The following is a 13,964-nucleotide window of genomic DNA, read 5'->3' on the forward strand; positions in this document are numbered from 1 at the left end:
CTGGTCCTTCTCGCTCAGGTCAATGGTCCCGTTCCAGCTCACACGTGCTGGCTCCAAGGACAAGTGTGGCATTGCAATCTGAGTTCATCGCCTGTTGCCCCTCTTCTCTCCTCCCGTGTTTGTTTTTAACCAAATTCACTCCTTTGCCTCTTCCACAGCATTCTGTGCTTCCAATTTGCACTTGATCTTGCTCCAGTACTCGGGGGCCACAGGAGATTTGGGGTCGTGTGCGGAACAGCAGAGGCGGCCGTCCAGCGCCGACGGCACCAGCGCTCCCTTCTCGTGATCCTTACAGAAGGAATGGGGGCAGAACTCACAGAAGGACACGGCAGGATTGCTACAGATGTCACACTGGTGCCACGGACATTCCCACTTTCCTGAGGATGAGAGGAGAAAGAGGAAGGAAGCTGGAATTAGTGCACTTCACAGACAGCACCGGCCTTTAACCCTCACTCTGTGTTGGATTGCGCAGATGAATGCAACCAAAGTTCAGAAAAATCAACTGCTGTTTCTGCTTCTCATATACAAGAACCTGACTGAACACAGATCTATTTTGGATTTTCTAGGCCTCTCTTGGCCCAGAACATTACTGCATGCACAACCAGACCTTAAAACAGTCAGATCTATCTCCCTGGGTGTCAAGGCACTGAATGTCCTTGCAAGACAGAGTTTGTGTTGTACATTTTCCTGATTTGTGAGCATCTCACGTTGCCCTGCACACTGTGCTCCTCAGAGGGTATCTCCAAAGGAAGCTTTAGGTCAGCCCTACACATTCTGCTGACTTTGTCATTGTTTGAACTGTCATTTGCTTGTGCTAGGACACCAAGATGATGCTCACGTTTCAATCAAAATAAGAGGAAGTTTGACTCAAGGAGAGGAACAAGAACAACATAAACAATATGACAAAGCCTTTGCCCACTGGTTCCATTCAGGAACAGTCCCCTGATGTACTGCTAAAAGTGCATGGTATTGCAAAAGCAAATTTGGTGCATTTAGTGCAAATGAATACTGCATTTAATGCAAGTGAACACTGTATTTTATGTACGTGAACGCTGCATTTCACCTCCAACACTGTCTTGTAGCAGGAAGGAAAAGTTGAGCAGGAGGAGCCATGTGACTGCTCTTACCAAAAGGTGGTTGAGTCAGGTTAAGGCATAGGAGGTGGTATGCTTTGGGACAGTCCTTCTTATCACACATGACCAGTTCTCCCCCATCTCCACACTGGAAACAGTTATCTTCATGCATCTGCTTCTGTTCTGTTTTTATTTTCCGTTTCTTTTGCTTTAATTTTGCATTTTTCACCTTTTCTTCATTTGCCGTTGCAAATGCTGTCTAAGAAGGAGAAAATCACAACACAGAGTAACTTCTAAACCCCTGGCATTTAAGTCAGTTTTGGGTTATTATTTGCATGAAACTCTCCTTAAATGAGATTAATTTAAAATAGCTTTTAAGCTCTAAGAGCCAGAAGTGCTCATTCAGACGTTTCTGAATTAACTTCCCACCAGACACAACAGCATGGCAGGCCATGCTATAAAATCTTTGGAGACTTTCAAGGGTAAAAGATGTTGGATAGGTTAAAGAGTGAAATAAATCAAAACCCTATTTGCCCTATTTTTGATTAGGGAGGAGAAGCTCCAGTTTCATCCATGTACCTTGGGACGCACTCCCAGGAAGCCGCTGCAGTTTTCTGCTCCGCAGTGACACTCGGTCCTGCCATTGCCCAGGCAATCCAGGTTGTAATTGAATGTTAACTCCATTCCTAAGATTTAAAGAAAAACAATTCACCCAGAGGGACACTGAAGGAAGACAGGCCTGTGACAATGACATTTCATTAGCATTTGTTACCATGAGACCCCTGTGAAAACTGGAACCTTATGTATCATCTCCACTCCCATTAATGACAAAGTTCCTAAACATTTCACTGGTATTAACAACTTCAAAGCAAAAACTCTAATTCTAAGTGAGGAACTTGGCCACTGCAAGAGAAAAGCAAACATGCCAAATAGTGCCATCCTTTTACCTGCAGGAATGTCACAAAGAGCAAACAGTCCAACTCTAATGTCACCATTCACTGTCCACTTCTGTGTTTCACAGTTTGGGTTACAACTGTGGTTCATAAAACGAGAGTAGTTCCCCTTTGGGCCAGCATCTATTATTCGGTCCTTCAAGGAAAAAGACAAAGATGTGTTTATTATTTACAAAGCAAAGATATTTCCTGCTGCTGAGTGACATTTGCTATCGAACAAGACACGATATTCACCTTGGTTACAGTTAGCATATAAAAATTGGTGACACTGTTCTCGTGAGCACGTTTGATCCGCAGCCGGCACTCCTCCTCATCAATCAGCTCCCCAACATATTCATTCACAAATTCACCCTGCAGAAGAAATGAGAGCAAATAAAACTAAGAAATCTATGCATCCTAATCCCAATGATAAAGGGAAGCAGCATAGAAAAAAGCATTTCCTATAAAAAAGACTCTAATCATCACAAAAAGTCTTACACTTTACTGATCTAGTAGGCACAGTGTGAATACAAGCACTGGCGCTCTATTGGGAATGGAGAGAAGCAGGACACGGACTCCCTTGTGAGCTGAACAGGAGAGTGAGGTTTATCACCTCAGTTCTTCTTTATTGACCCATGCATGGAAGTACAAAAAGGTAAAACTCTTATTGGTCAATGAACTAACACATCACCATCACTGGTCAGTGGGGTGCACCACCCCTCCACCTTCTCTTGCAAGAAAACAAAAAACTGACAAACAGCACCTGCAAGGCTGTCTCCTGTCTCTGAGGGTTGTTTTAATTCCTCCTCATCATTTCTCAGGCCACCTTCTCAGGTGAGACTGAGACAGTTATGTGGCCTGCTTTCCACAGACACTGTGCTCCCTGCTTTTGCTCATATTTAACATCCACACATGCACCAGGTAATTGCTGCCCAAGCAGTACACCCATGCAGAATAAAAGGCAGCCCTGTTCCTGCATTCAGTACACAAGACAGTTGTCTTCAACCTTCTTTCACAGAAAACAATGTGACAATATTCATGGACTCCTCAGGAAACAGGAGCTGTTACAGTATTTTCGCTACATTCTTCACTTTTATTAGGACTTCAGTAGTCAAACTCAGAACATTTGCAGTAACAGTGTTTTCATGAAAAGCAGATTTAAAAAGTTCTGAATTTAATAAAATTAATGGCTAAACCCATTAAACTTAAATAGTTGAAAAGCAGCCCTCCAGATCCATAGTGTTTTCTAAGGAAAATCAGAAAAGCTGGGGCATATCTGACACCTCGATACCAGGTGACCAATGCATTGCACACTGCTCTGGCAGCTGCTGAGGTGTTAAAACACAGCTCATTCTCTGCAGGTGCAGAGTGCAATGCTTTCACCCAGACCCACCCTGATGGCTGCCAACAGCCTTGTCCTGGGCCACTCTACCTTTTTAATGCTCCTTTTGGTGCGGAGGCCCCAGCCGCGGCGCTCGGTTTTGATGATCTCGGCGTCGGGGTAGAGCCTCTTGGTGAAGCACTGGTTCTGGCAGCGCTCCCCAGCCGGGCACACCTGCGGGTGGCACTCGTACTGCAGCATCCTGTTGAGGCACTCCGACTCCAGCCCGCACGGGTTCTCGTCCGACGGCTTGCAGTTACAGCGTGGAATCTCCGACAGGTCGGCCACCTGGATCTGAACCTTCCCAATCACCTTGTTGGACTGGGGAACAAAGGGGGAAACAAAGGATGAAGACGTCGCACTGGGAACGCAGTCAACGACTGACATGAAAAGGCAAAAAAGCAATTATTTTATCCTGTGTTTTATGGCACTGTAAAACACAACACCAGATTAGTGAAAAGAATGGCAAAATGATTTACGTGAATTTCTTTAGGCTCCCACTGTTGAACACCTTGAACTGAGAATCACAGAACAGTGTGGGGTGGAAGGGACCCTAAAGACTGTCCAGTCCCAACCCCTGCCACGGGCAGAGACACCTTCCATTAAATCAGATTGCTCTGATCCCCAGCCAGCCCATCCTTGAACACTGCCAGCGAGTGGGCAGCCACACCTTCTCTAGGCATCCTTACTCATGCACAGGGCAACTTCCTCACACACTGAATAAAAATAAAAAAGAAAGAGGCCAACTCACTTTAATGTGTTTATAGGGTGGAGGTTTCCTTGAATTCCTTTCAATTTCCAATGCCTCTTTGCTTTCTCTTTGTGCTTTCAGTTCCTGGAAACGCTTTGCTGCTTCTTCAAGTGCTGTGCAAGGAATTCAGAATAGAAAGCAATCAACCCCAGCTGCTGCTAATCAAATATGTACTTGTACATGTAGCTATTTAATTTTATTTTTTTTTAAGACTAGGAACAGAACTCTATTAACAAAAAGACAAGCTAAAAATTAGTTATTGCAATTTATCATCAGGTACTTTCAGCAGGTACCAAAATACTGAACAATGATCCCATGCAGCAGAGCCCAAGAGCCATCTTAACATTTCCCCGTTTGTGGAAGCACTGAACTGGCCCACAACAACACACAATGAGTAGGCACTTAAACACATTTTTATCTGCAGTCAAGGGATCAACACAATGCTTGGATTTCACGTGAACACAGAACACTAGTCACATAATATTCCCATGCAGGTTAAGTGGTGATGGAGACACAAACACGTGGAATTTTTGTCATAAACCACTATAAACTTTGTTTGATTTTACCTTTCTTGAAGGTCTTGTTAATACTAGTTTGCCCCTCAGCAAAGCTTTTATCTCCTTCAACATAAGGGAAAACTCTGCCCTGGTGTACCCAATAGTAGTCATGTGAACCAAAGAAAAATACTGGGAAGTCCCCGATATCATGTTTGAGGCCCTGTATGTTGAGAGGCACAGACCTGGGATTGCAGATCTCTGCTGGCCACCACCTGCAGAGTAGGAGAGAAAAGAAGAATGTAAGTTCCCTGAACCAAAGCTTCCCAGTTTCCCTAATGGGATTGAGAAATAAAAGCCAGTTTTCCATTCTTAAGGAAATTAATTCCTCCCTCATGCAGCCAAAGTTCCCACTGGCAATGCCTGGGAAGCTCCATGCAAAACACAAGCAACATTCTTACTCCAAATTCTGGAAAAGCCTTCTAAGAACATCCATGGCCTGAGAGTGGGTTTCCAGGATCGCCTGTAAACACCTGTACTGCTGCAGCTGACTGAAGCAAACACCAGCAAGGACAGCTGGGCTCTACCAGCCCCTGCTTTTCCTGATCAAGCTCTGCAGAGCAAAGGTGTGTGTGCAATCCAGAGTCCAGCACTGCCTGGGAGAAGCAGCAGCATTGCATTTCAAGGGTGACATCTGTGTCTGACCCCAGGCAGAGGAATTACTGTGTTTCTAACTCTTGTTCATGATGATTGAACTGCTTTATCTTCCTGCAATTCCAGAGCACATTAAAACATCCATCAGAACCCCCAGAAGGTGAACTTGCCTGTAATTCCCAAGCTTGACCCAAACGATCTGCTTGTACCGCAGCTTCTTGCCAGCTTTACAGTCATTGCAATTCCAGCATCCCTCAGGCATTTCTATGCTGAGACACTCGGGGTGGAAGGAAGCTGGGCAGGACTCACAGCACAACAGTTTGCCACCTTGAAACAAAGAAGCCCTGCTTGGTTTGTAGAAGTCAGGATTTGCTCCCCCCGTGCACAGCAATTGACATTCATTTTAAATCATCCACTCCAGATTCTCGCTGCCCCACAGAAAAACGGCAGAAGAAAGGGATCAAGTCAAGCTTAACAATGTTGGTTAAAAAGGACTGTGCAGTGCTTAGTCTAAGCTGGGACTCTTAACTGCATCAGACAAAAAGGCAGCTGAGGACTCAAACACAAGGTGAGTTGGCAGGAGCAGCGTCGTTCCCAAGGGAAGCACTGCAGCTGGGAATAGTGCTACCAGCTTTTAGTACTTTGGTGATGGCCAAAGCAACCACAAAACTCCACAGGTTTAAAGAATCCTTTTCAATCAACATTGCTCTGACTGAACCCCCAGCGATCATTAGCGAGCACCAACCCCGCAGCCTATAGGTTGATCAATACTTTTCTGCTGCAAGGACAGGAAAAAAATTGTAATAAAAGTGTTTATTCCACAAAAAGTTTACCAGGATGAGCCCAGTACATAAAGCAGAATGAGACACACATGAGTTGTCCCCATCCCGAAAATTCCTGGTGCACAGAAGGAACCTCAGCGCCGGGGTTCACATGAATTTCTCAAGTTTACATTAATTTGGGCAAAAGTTATTTTGGTTGGTTCACATTTTCGATGATGTGTTACATGTGGAGAGCCACAGCACATCTCTAAGCCACCCTCAGCAAAGCAGCTTGTGTAAGATGACTTGATATGTTACACATACTGTAGTATTTTATACATGTAGGTATATAATACGTACACATATATATATATTTAAAAAATTAACAAGATTTTTTTGTCCCAGATGGAAAATCTGGGAGAGACTTGAGAGTATTCAAACCAATTTTCAATCACAGTATCAAAAGAAGTGCAGTCCATTTCAAACCTTTATCAGAAAATTTTGTCCACCTATAGACTTCCCAAAATACCACTGTATTAATTGATCACTGCATGTTACAATGAGCATTCCTTAAACAATTCAGTTGCAGACCAACACTGTATTTCCTCTGCTAAAACCAGTAAAATCCAGCCATATGTATCCTCCAGAGCTCCCAAACCCATAAGGAAATTTTAAAGTATTTTTTGCAAATGTAATTTCAGAGGAAATACAGACAAATTACTGAAACATTATCCAAGATGAGAAAAAGCCAAGAGATGCAAAAATCAAACAAAATCAAACACAAAACTGTCAATGCTAAGCAAGAAAAACCCAACATTGCTCTTGGGATGCATTAGGCAGATATGGCTCAAGCTAAGCACAGGGCTCAAAATAATTCTTGTTTTCAGGAATTACAGGACTACTGCAAGCCATTGATGTCACAACGCTCAAAGCGACCTAACTTGGGCTGGGTAATGGGGCACTGGCTCTGAACGCTCCCAGGGAAGCAAATTTCTGTGAGGAATGAAATATCACATCTGAGCACTGCACACGGACAGCAGAACTGCCTCGGGAGGGATGTGGAGAGCCCCAGCCCCGCTCAGCAGCAGCAGGAAGTGCTCCCTGTCCAGAGCTGCGGGGTCAGAGCCTGGCTGGGGCAAGGACCCGTCCCCACGGGAGGGGACAGGGATGGGGCACTGCTGCTTCGGTGGCAGAGCTGGGACACGAGGCCCAGGGGACACACACAGGCCAAACCTCACTGCTCCCTGCTCTGGAACCCTCCAGAAGGACACGGCACCCACCCCTGTCCAGCCCCAAACGCCCTCTCTTCTCTCAGGACCTGCACAAGATCTGAAGCAGCACATCCCCCTCCGCTTTCAGCCAGTTTAAGAAGTGGTTTTACATCATCCAGGTAAATACGGAACTGCAGCAATATCCAGATCCATTGGCCTCTTCTTCACATTGCTGTGCAAACAGCTCCCTGAACCTGGAACAGCCCAGGCCAGATAGAGAGTGACCAAATCTCTTCCAAGGAGAATTTAGTGACAGCAATTATTTTAAGCCCTTTTATAATTAAAAAAAAAAAAAAAAAAATTGCCAACAACATGAACACAGGCTCACAATAACCATGAGTGAAGGTCACTGAAAGCAGTCAGTGTGGGGACAAGCAGACATTTCTCCGTTGATTTAGAGAGTAAAATATAGAAAAAGCGAAAGTAAATTAAAGAGAAAGAAACTATTTTGGTTACCTTTCTCACATTTCTTTTTGGAAGCTGACGAAGGAGGAGGAATCATAGGTAATTTCATCAACTCAGCACGATTTGACTCATTCAGTAGATAGTGGGACTTATAGGCATAGGAACTGAACAGGGGGTCTGAATGGTCCTGCACTACCAGCCCTATACGAAACAAACAGAAAGAGATGAGCTGCAATGAAACTACCCATGATTCCATGAAGGAAAAATCAAATAAACCCAATGAACACCTCTAATGCGTTATGTGGGAATGAAAAAAGGATAAAATGAAGAAAAAGGAAAGTCTGACAAAGTTTCTGCGCTATCCAAGAGGTTGTGCTGGAGAGACTCAAACTTAACTGGAAAATCTTGCAATGAAATAAGCTGCTTCTAAGTGGAATTTCAATTGGTGTTTTACCCTTCATTTGTGCATTTATAGACAAGCACAAGAAAAGCAACAAAGCTTGTTTTCAACAAAGGAGAGGATCCCCTCTCCTTCCCACAGAGCAGAAGGAAGCTCCTCTGCAGGCCTGGGGTGATGGTCACGGCAGCAGGGTCGTGCTCTTAGCTGGGGCTAGACAGAACAGACATTGGGAATGAGAACTCACCGTCCCACTCCCTACAAATCTATCCCTGAGATCTTGTCTACAGAAGCGTTTTGCCTCTGCAATTGTGCTGGAAAGCAAGGAGGAGGTCAGTGTTCTGCAAGGCACCAAGGGGGAAGCACAGATGGAGGTTCTGCCCTAGGCTGTGGTGGTGAAGCTCCCCCACCCAGCCCTCCCAGGGCTGCTCCAGAACAGTCCAGCACTCAGTTACCTACAGAACTCCATTCCAGGCCTTTGCAATTCCCTCTCCTGCACCAAGAAGAGCTTTTCCTCATTAATCCAAAGAGCCAGGCAGCCCAGCTGAGAGCCCAGAGCTGCGGAGCAGAAGCACCTGGCCAGTAACTCATGGGAAGAGCAGAGCAACTGAGCCCCAAAGAAACAGGAAAGATGAGCTACCAAGAGAGGCCCCAGTTCTTCCCCTGAGGGACAGACACACAGCTGAGGGCTGGACAGAAGCTCTTGGATGGTGCCTAAAACACTGCTGTAAGAAGACTGGGGTCAGCCCATCTGGATACACATCAGTGGGAGGATTCCTAAAACAAGGGAACACATGCAGCAAGGTGAACTGTAACATGCTGACTGGAGGGTATTGCAGGGTGCTGAATAAGAAGTCTTTAAGTATCTCCTATTTCAAGTACCTCACTGTAAGCAAGTTTGTATATTTTATAGATTGTCTCTCATCTACATTTCTCACTTCAGGAACTGCATCTAAATACAAAATCACTGCTTCTGATAGTGACTAACACTAATTAAATCACCATTCTCACAGAGATGTCCAAGGATTTCTAAAGTGTTCAGCTCCCCATTTCTCTCTGAGCAGGTGGCTTAGTGCTCCTGCCCCAGGTACTGTCCTCGGCACTCTGGCTCCTGATTCCAGCCAGGCCTGGTGGACACAAGCCCCATAAGAATGCTCTAGATGAAAAAGCAGAGAGCTGCTCTAAGACACAGAGGATTCAGGCAGTGGCAATGGTTTGTAACTGTTCAAGTTCTCCTAATTAAGATCCTGGGAATACACAGGACAGGGAATTCCATCTGCCAGGGCTCAGGACGTTATTTAGATTGCCAGGAGAAAATACAGACTTGTGCAGTTTCGTCTCTGATGGAGTCAGATTCAGGTATAAAGAGAATCACTAAACAAATGTAAAGTGGGAAAAAAAAATAAAAAAAAGCATGAAAAATTCCTTCTGCATTTCTTGTCATGCTGAGATGTGTAATTACTACTCTGCTCTTGCAAAGTCAAGCCAAACTAAACTTCCACCTGAATGAACACAAATGACAAACAAGTAACTTCAGGATCCAGCTCCCTTTCATTTCCCTGTTAGTGACTCTCAAAACTGCTGCAGAGTACACGTTCAATATAAACTGCTGGCATTCTGTAGAAGGTACACATTAATATTATTCCAATGCCTAAGAATAATGGTACTTTTGAATCTTGGGACCAAAGCAACTGCTGCACCGCCAGTTTTTAAGCCGCTCTCTGGCAGAACCCTGGTGACTAAAGAACCATAAAAGTAACAAGTGGGGAAAAAAGTTAAAAAGAAAAAGAAAAAAAAGAACTCTGATACATGGAAAAGCCCAGCATGAAACCTGCTCATACAGTACTGCTAAAGGTTTTCTTTCACAGTTCTCAAATGTGATGACAGTTATAAATTGAGTTTTTCTAATTCATGAGTAAATCCCACCTTTTAGTCTTAAACAATTTTAAATTTGTATCAGTGAAAGAATCCCCTTCTTCTTAATAGAGTGATTAACAACACAGCAGCCATTCTCAGCATGAAAAGGCTGGAATGAGGGGACTGGGATCTGCTTTTCCCTACTGGCAGAACAAGTTGGCCTGAGTGCCTACTGCTGCTTCTGGCTATCAAATGTTATGGACCAACAGAGCAATCTCATGAGAATTGCCGACCAAAATAAGATAAAAAATCTCAGGCAGCATTTAACCCCAGCAAGACCTAAGGGAGGAGTTCCTCATGAAACACTATTTTCACCACTAAACTGCACAAATGACAACACAGCTGTAAAACGGGGAAAAACCAAGTGTCTCACCTCTTGCACAAACGAAACAAAAGCCTACATTTACAGCTGATGAGGAGTGAGTCCTTTTGGAATGGTTACTACAGATGAGGATATGGGATGACACAAACAAGCTTCCTGCAGCGATGCAGCCGTCTCCTGAGTGATAGGCAACGGGGCAACGCAGACATCTCGCCATGCGACCTGCTCAACAAAACACAGCAAAGGCACGTGTCACCCGGGGCACAGCATCACTCGGGCTGGAAAAGACCATTAAGGACAATCGGTGCTCACGTCAGGATAGGGCAGAATTCCCCACAGGCAAAGGCAAGGCTGGGTCTATTTCAATGGCAGTACAGGGTAAAAAAAGAAATAACTCTTTTCTCAAAAACGTTTCACAAATATTACCCCTTAACTTTCACTTTAAAACAACCTTCCATCATTCTAGAGTCTATTTGTTTGGTTTAAACATTTTGGTTAATTTCTAAAAGGATCTTTTTCCTTGAAGAATAATTGTTCACAATACCACTGCAAACTGTCTTTAAGTGGCCTCGTATTATGAACCCTTGGCTTCCCTTAAACCCAGCACCAAGAGCTGACCAAGGGTGTGGATCCAGGTACACCCCACAGTGTCAGGCTGCCAGCTGCTTCCCACCCATGAGCTGTTTCAGTCGCTGAGCTCAGTGAGGAGGAAACCCTGGTTCCCTGCCGCGAGCTGTGCTGGAGTGGAACAGGACGAAGCATTACCGTGATGCTGCAGCTGCCCTCACCTTTGCTGGCTTTGTGCATGTCCTTGTCCATGGAGCAGGCAGTGCAGCAGTGCTGCGGGCAGCGGAAGCCCCGGGACTCGAACAGGGCCGTGGCAAACTTGCGCACGCAGGCCTCGTGGTAGAACTTCCCGCAGGTGCTGACAGAGCAGCGCTTCACGTCCTTGCCAGGGAGCTTGCAGGAAAAGCACGTGTGCTCTCCTTGGAAGAGAAGGAGTAAGGAATCCCAGCTGTAAGAGCCAACTCTGACATACAGATATTGTCCCAACAAATTCTGAAGCCAACGGACTGTGAGCAACACGGGATCCTTCCCATCCGACAGGCTGGGTGGTTACTGTGATCCACAGTAACACTGAGCTAGGTGGTCACATCAAAATCCCTTATTCCAAGTAAAACCCTAAGCAGCTCATTACTTTTTTTTCTTACAAGGAAAAATGAGAATCTGGTCTCAGAGGTTAAAAAAGCAGCAGAATAACCCAAGCTTACTGAGAAATCCTCAGAAAGCACCATCTTGGTTTGCTTTGACCAAAATGTGCCTCCTGAGCAGAGAAAATCCCTCCCAGTTTTCCAGGCACAGGAACACACTCACCATTCTTACACTCGGTGCAGATGAACTTTTCCTCGGGCGTGGCCTTCAGGCCGAGACACTCCAGGTGGAACATGCTGCAGCACTCCCCCTCGCAGGCCAGCAGCGACTCGCCGGAGCTCTCGCAGATCTGCAAGAGGCAGAGAAGCTCAGCAGGAACAGGGTACCCTGACATGCCAGTGGCTGCCAGCTGCTAACAACAGCAACTGCCTGCAACTGCTTCAGAATTACAGGAAGGCAGGAGAACTGAACCTGGCAAGTCTCAGGCCGAGGACAATCCCAGCACTCCCTGCACCTTGCTCTGGGGAAACAGCGTGAGCCAGGACAGAAACAGGACAGGCACCACAGGATCCACCTGCACTCCCCTCCATTTCCCAGGAACAAGCTGATCTTGTTCTTCAGGCCCTTTACTACTGACCAAGGAACTGGACTGAAGATCCCAGGATTTTTTTTTCAAAACACTGAAAAATTCTCACTCTGCCCTGTCCTGACCAACCATCGTGAATCTTCAAATGGAGCAGAAAATGGCATCTACTTTTTCTACTGATGCTGGCAGGTATGGATTAAACATTACCTTACAGCTACTGAGCTTTCTGCCCTGCAGGAGGGCCCAGGAATCATTTAATATTAATCATTTCCAGAACATAAAAATTCCTAAAACCCTGGATATTTTATCTGAGAGGCTGAGTTATGAGAACTAACAGAAGTAGGGGATACATATTTAGTCCAGCACTTCCCAGTATCACCAGTTACCTGACAAACAGTGTCTTTTTTACTTGCTCCAGTTCCTCTCCTGGATAAGCTGGAGTCCACTGACTGCACATCTGAGGCATCGGCATCAGCAGTGGCCGAGGGACTGTCTGAACGCTTCCCAAAACTGCCCTGCAAAGAGGAAAAACCCACGGCACTCACACCAGACAATTCCAGAGGACAACCACACTGGGGGAAATATTTCTGTCACTGTTGATCAAAAGACCATTTGGTAGGTCAAGAGACACACAAAGGTCCTGGAAAGGTGCTGAACCGCACTGGGCTGACACAAGCGCTGCCTTCTTGATATACTTCACCTGTACAAGCCAAACACCATAAAATCTTACTTTTCCAGACACTCCTTGGAGTTACACCAGATACAGCAGCATCTCCCAATTCCCCAAGAATTTCAAACCTTCCACAGAGCAAACCATGATCTAAACCAAAGCTTTGCCAGACAACAGGAAAATCTGGAAGTAAACACTGTATTTTCATACCAAACCAATGGAGCAGATTAGAAGCAAACAGAGGCTTTATGTCTTCACACAATACAAGACTCAAAGTCTGTAGAAAACAGTGTTCACACATTTAGCAATAATGAACTGAAAAGTCTCTTGTACACTGAGAGCTTGCTCAGGTCCCTGTGAGAACCAACACACCTTTACCTGTAAATCATTGAGTCCTCTGGAATCAGAGTCAGACGTGTCCCTGTAGGCTGAGCTGGTCAGTTCCATGTCTGTGGAGGCACGACTTCTCTTCTTTAAGGGTTTACAGGAGTCTGAAATCTCACTGGCACCTTAACACAACATGCTAAAATTAGTTTAATATATGTTCTCAACTTTTTGCTTCAACTTAATAAAGGAAAGAAAGATGAGAGTTTGGATTCCATTATTTGCCTTAATTTTCAGTTTGTAATTTTGTTACTAGTTGAGTTCTCCCTGAAAATTAACTGGAAATCAGCTTAGGCAGAGCTTTTGACAAACTTTTGAACATGGTGTCACAGTGGAGGAAGGCAATAAATTGTCTCTGAGGGAAGATAAATCCTTAGGAGATTTCCTCTTCATCATCCACCTTTAACTGTGGCTAAGCAGAGACTTTTAAGAAATGCCCAGAAGGACTTAGGGGCTTAGAGCACATGAACAAACACCATGAACAAACCCCCAGCAGGGCACAAGGACCAGAGTCCCAAACACAGCCCGTCCCCAGGGAAGCCGAGCTCAGCCCTACAGAGCACCAAACATTACAGCCCACACGGAGCAAAACTGCTGCCCAAGGGCCACGAACCACCGAGTTCAGTCGAGGGAATTTCCACCTGGCACTCACCTTTCTGCAACCCCGTCTTCACTGCTGCCAGTGGGACAGTTTCAACCTGTTTGAAAGGAAAATGCACAGTTAACACCAGAGGAAAGTTTCTCCCTAGTACCAAAAAGCAAACAGGTCAGTTCAAGGGGTTAGAATTGAGGTGGGAGCTGCCATCCCCTCCTC

The 13,964-nt window shown here is 45.3% G+C and overlaps 1 protein-coding gene across 3 annotated transcripts in view; it reads right to left on the reverse strand.

Annotated features, from left to right (window-relative positions):
* Positions 1-129: 129 nt before the first annotated feature.
* The window catches only part of NSD3 (nuclear receptor binding SET domain protein 3), a 31,493-nt gene continuing 17,658 nt past the window's right edge, over positions 130-13,964 (reverse strand). For 2 of the 3 annotated variants that reach the window (XM_014259553.2, XM_005530809.3), the window contains 16 exons: positions 13,803-13,848; positions 13,145-13,275; positions 12,483-12,611; positions 11,733-11,859; positions 11,147-11,344; positions 10,410-10,580; positions 7,774-7,923; positions 5,456-5,612; positions 4,704-4,906; positions 4,138-4,250; positions 3,438-3,707; positions 2,261-2,377; positions 2,021-2,162; positions 1,653-1,759; positions 1,128-1,332; positions 130-377 (listed from right to left, as the gene is read on the reverse strand). In XM_014259553.2, coding sequence (XP_014115028.1) covers positions 136-377; positions 1,128-1,332; positions 1,653-1,759; positions 2,021-2,162; positions 2,261-2,377; positions 3,438-3,707; positions 4,138-4,250; positions 4,704-4,906; positions 5,456-5,612; positions 7,774-7,923; positions 10,410-10,580; positions 11,147-11,344; positions 11,733-11,859; positions 12,483-12,611; positions 13,145-13,275; positions 13,803-13,848 — 2,508 coding nt within the window. In that variant the 3' untranslated portion in view covers positions 130-135. The remainder of the gene's footprint in view (positions 378-1,127; positions 1,333-1,652; positions 1,760-2,020; positions 2,163-2,260; positions 2,378-3,437; positions 3,708-4,137; positions 4,251-4,703; positions 4,907-5,455; positions 5,613-7,773; positions 7,924-10,409; positions 10,581-11,146; positions 11,345-11,732; positions 11,860-12,482; positions 12,612-13,144; positions 13,276-13,802; positions 13,849-13,964) is intronic. The other variant, XM_014259554.2, reaches the window with a different exon arrangement.

The sequence above is a fragment of the Pseudopodoces humilis genome, chromosome 30 (assembly GCF_049639895.1).
Source record: "Pseudopodoces humilis isolate 2021_Gansu_Grassland_sample_001 chromosome 30, ASM4963989v1, whole genome shotgun sequence".
In the NCBI taxonomy this organism is placed as follows: domain Eukaryota; kingdom Metazoa; phylum Chordata; class Aves; order Passeriformes; family Paridae; genus Pseudopodoces; species Pseudopodoces humilis.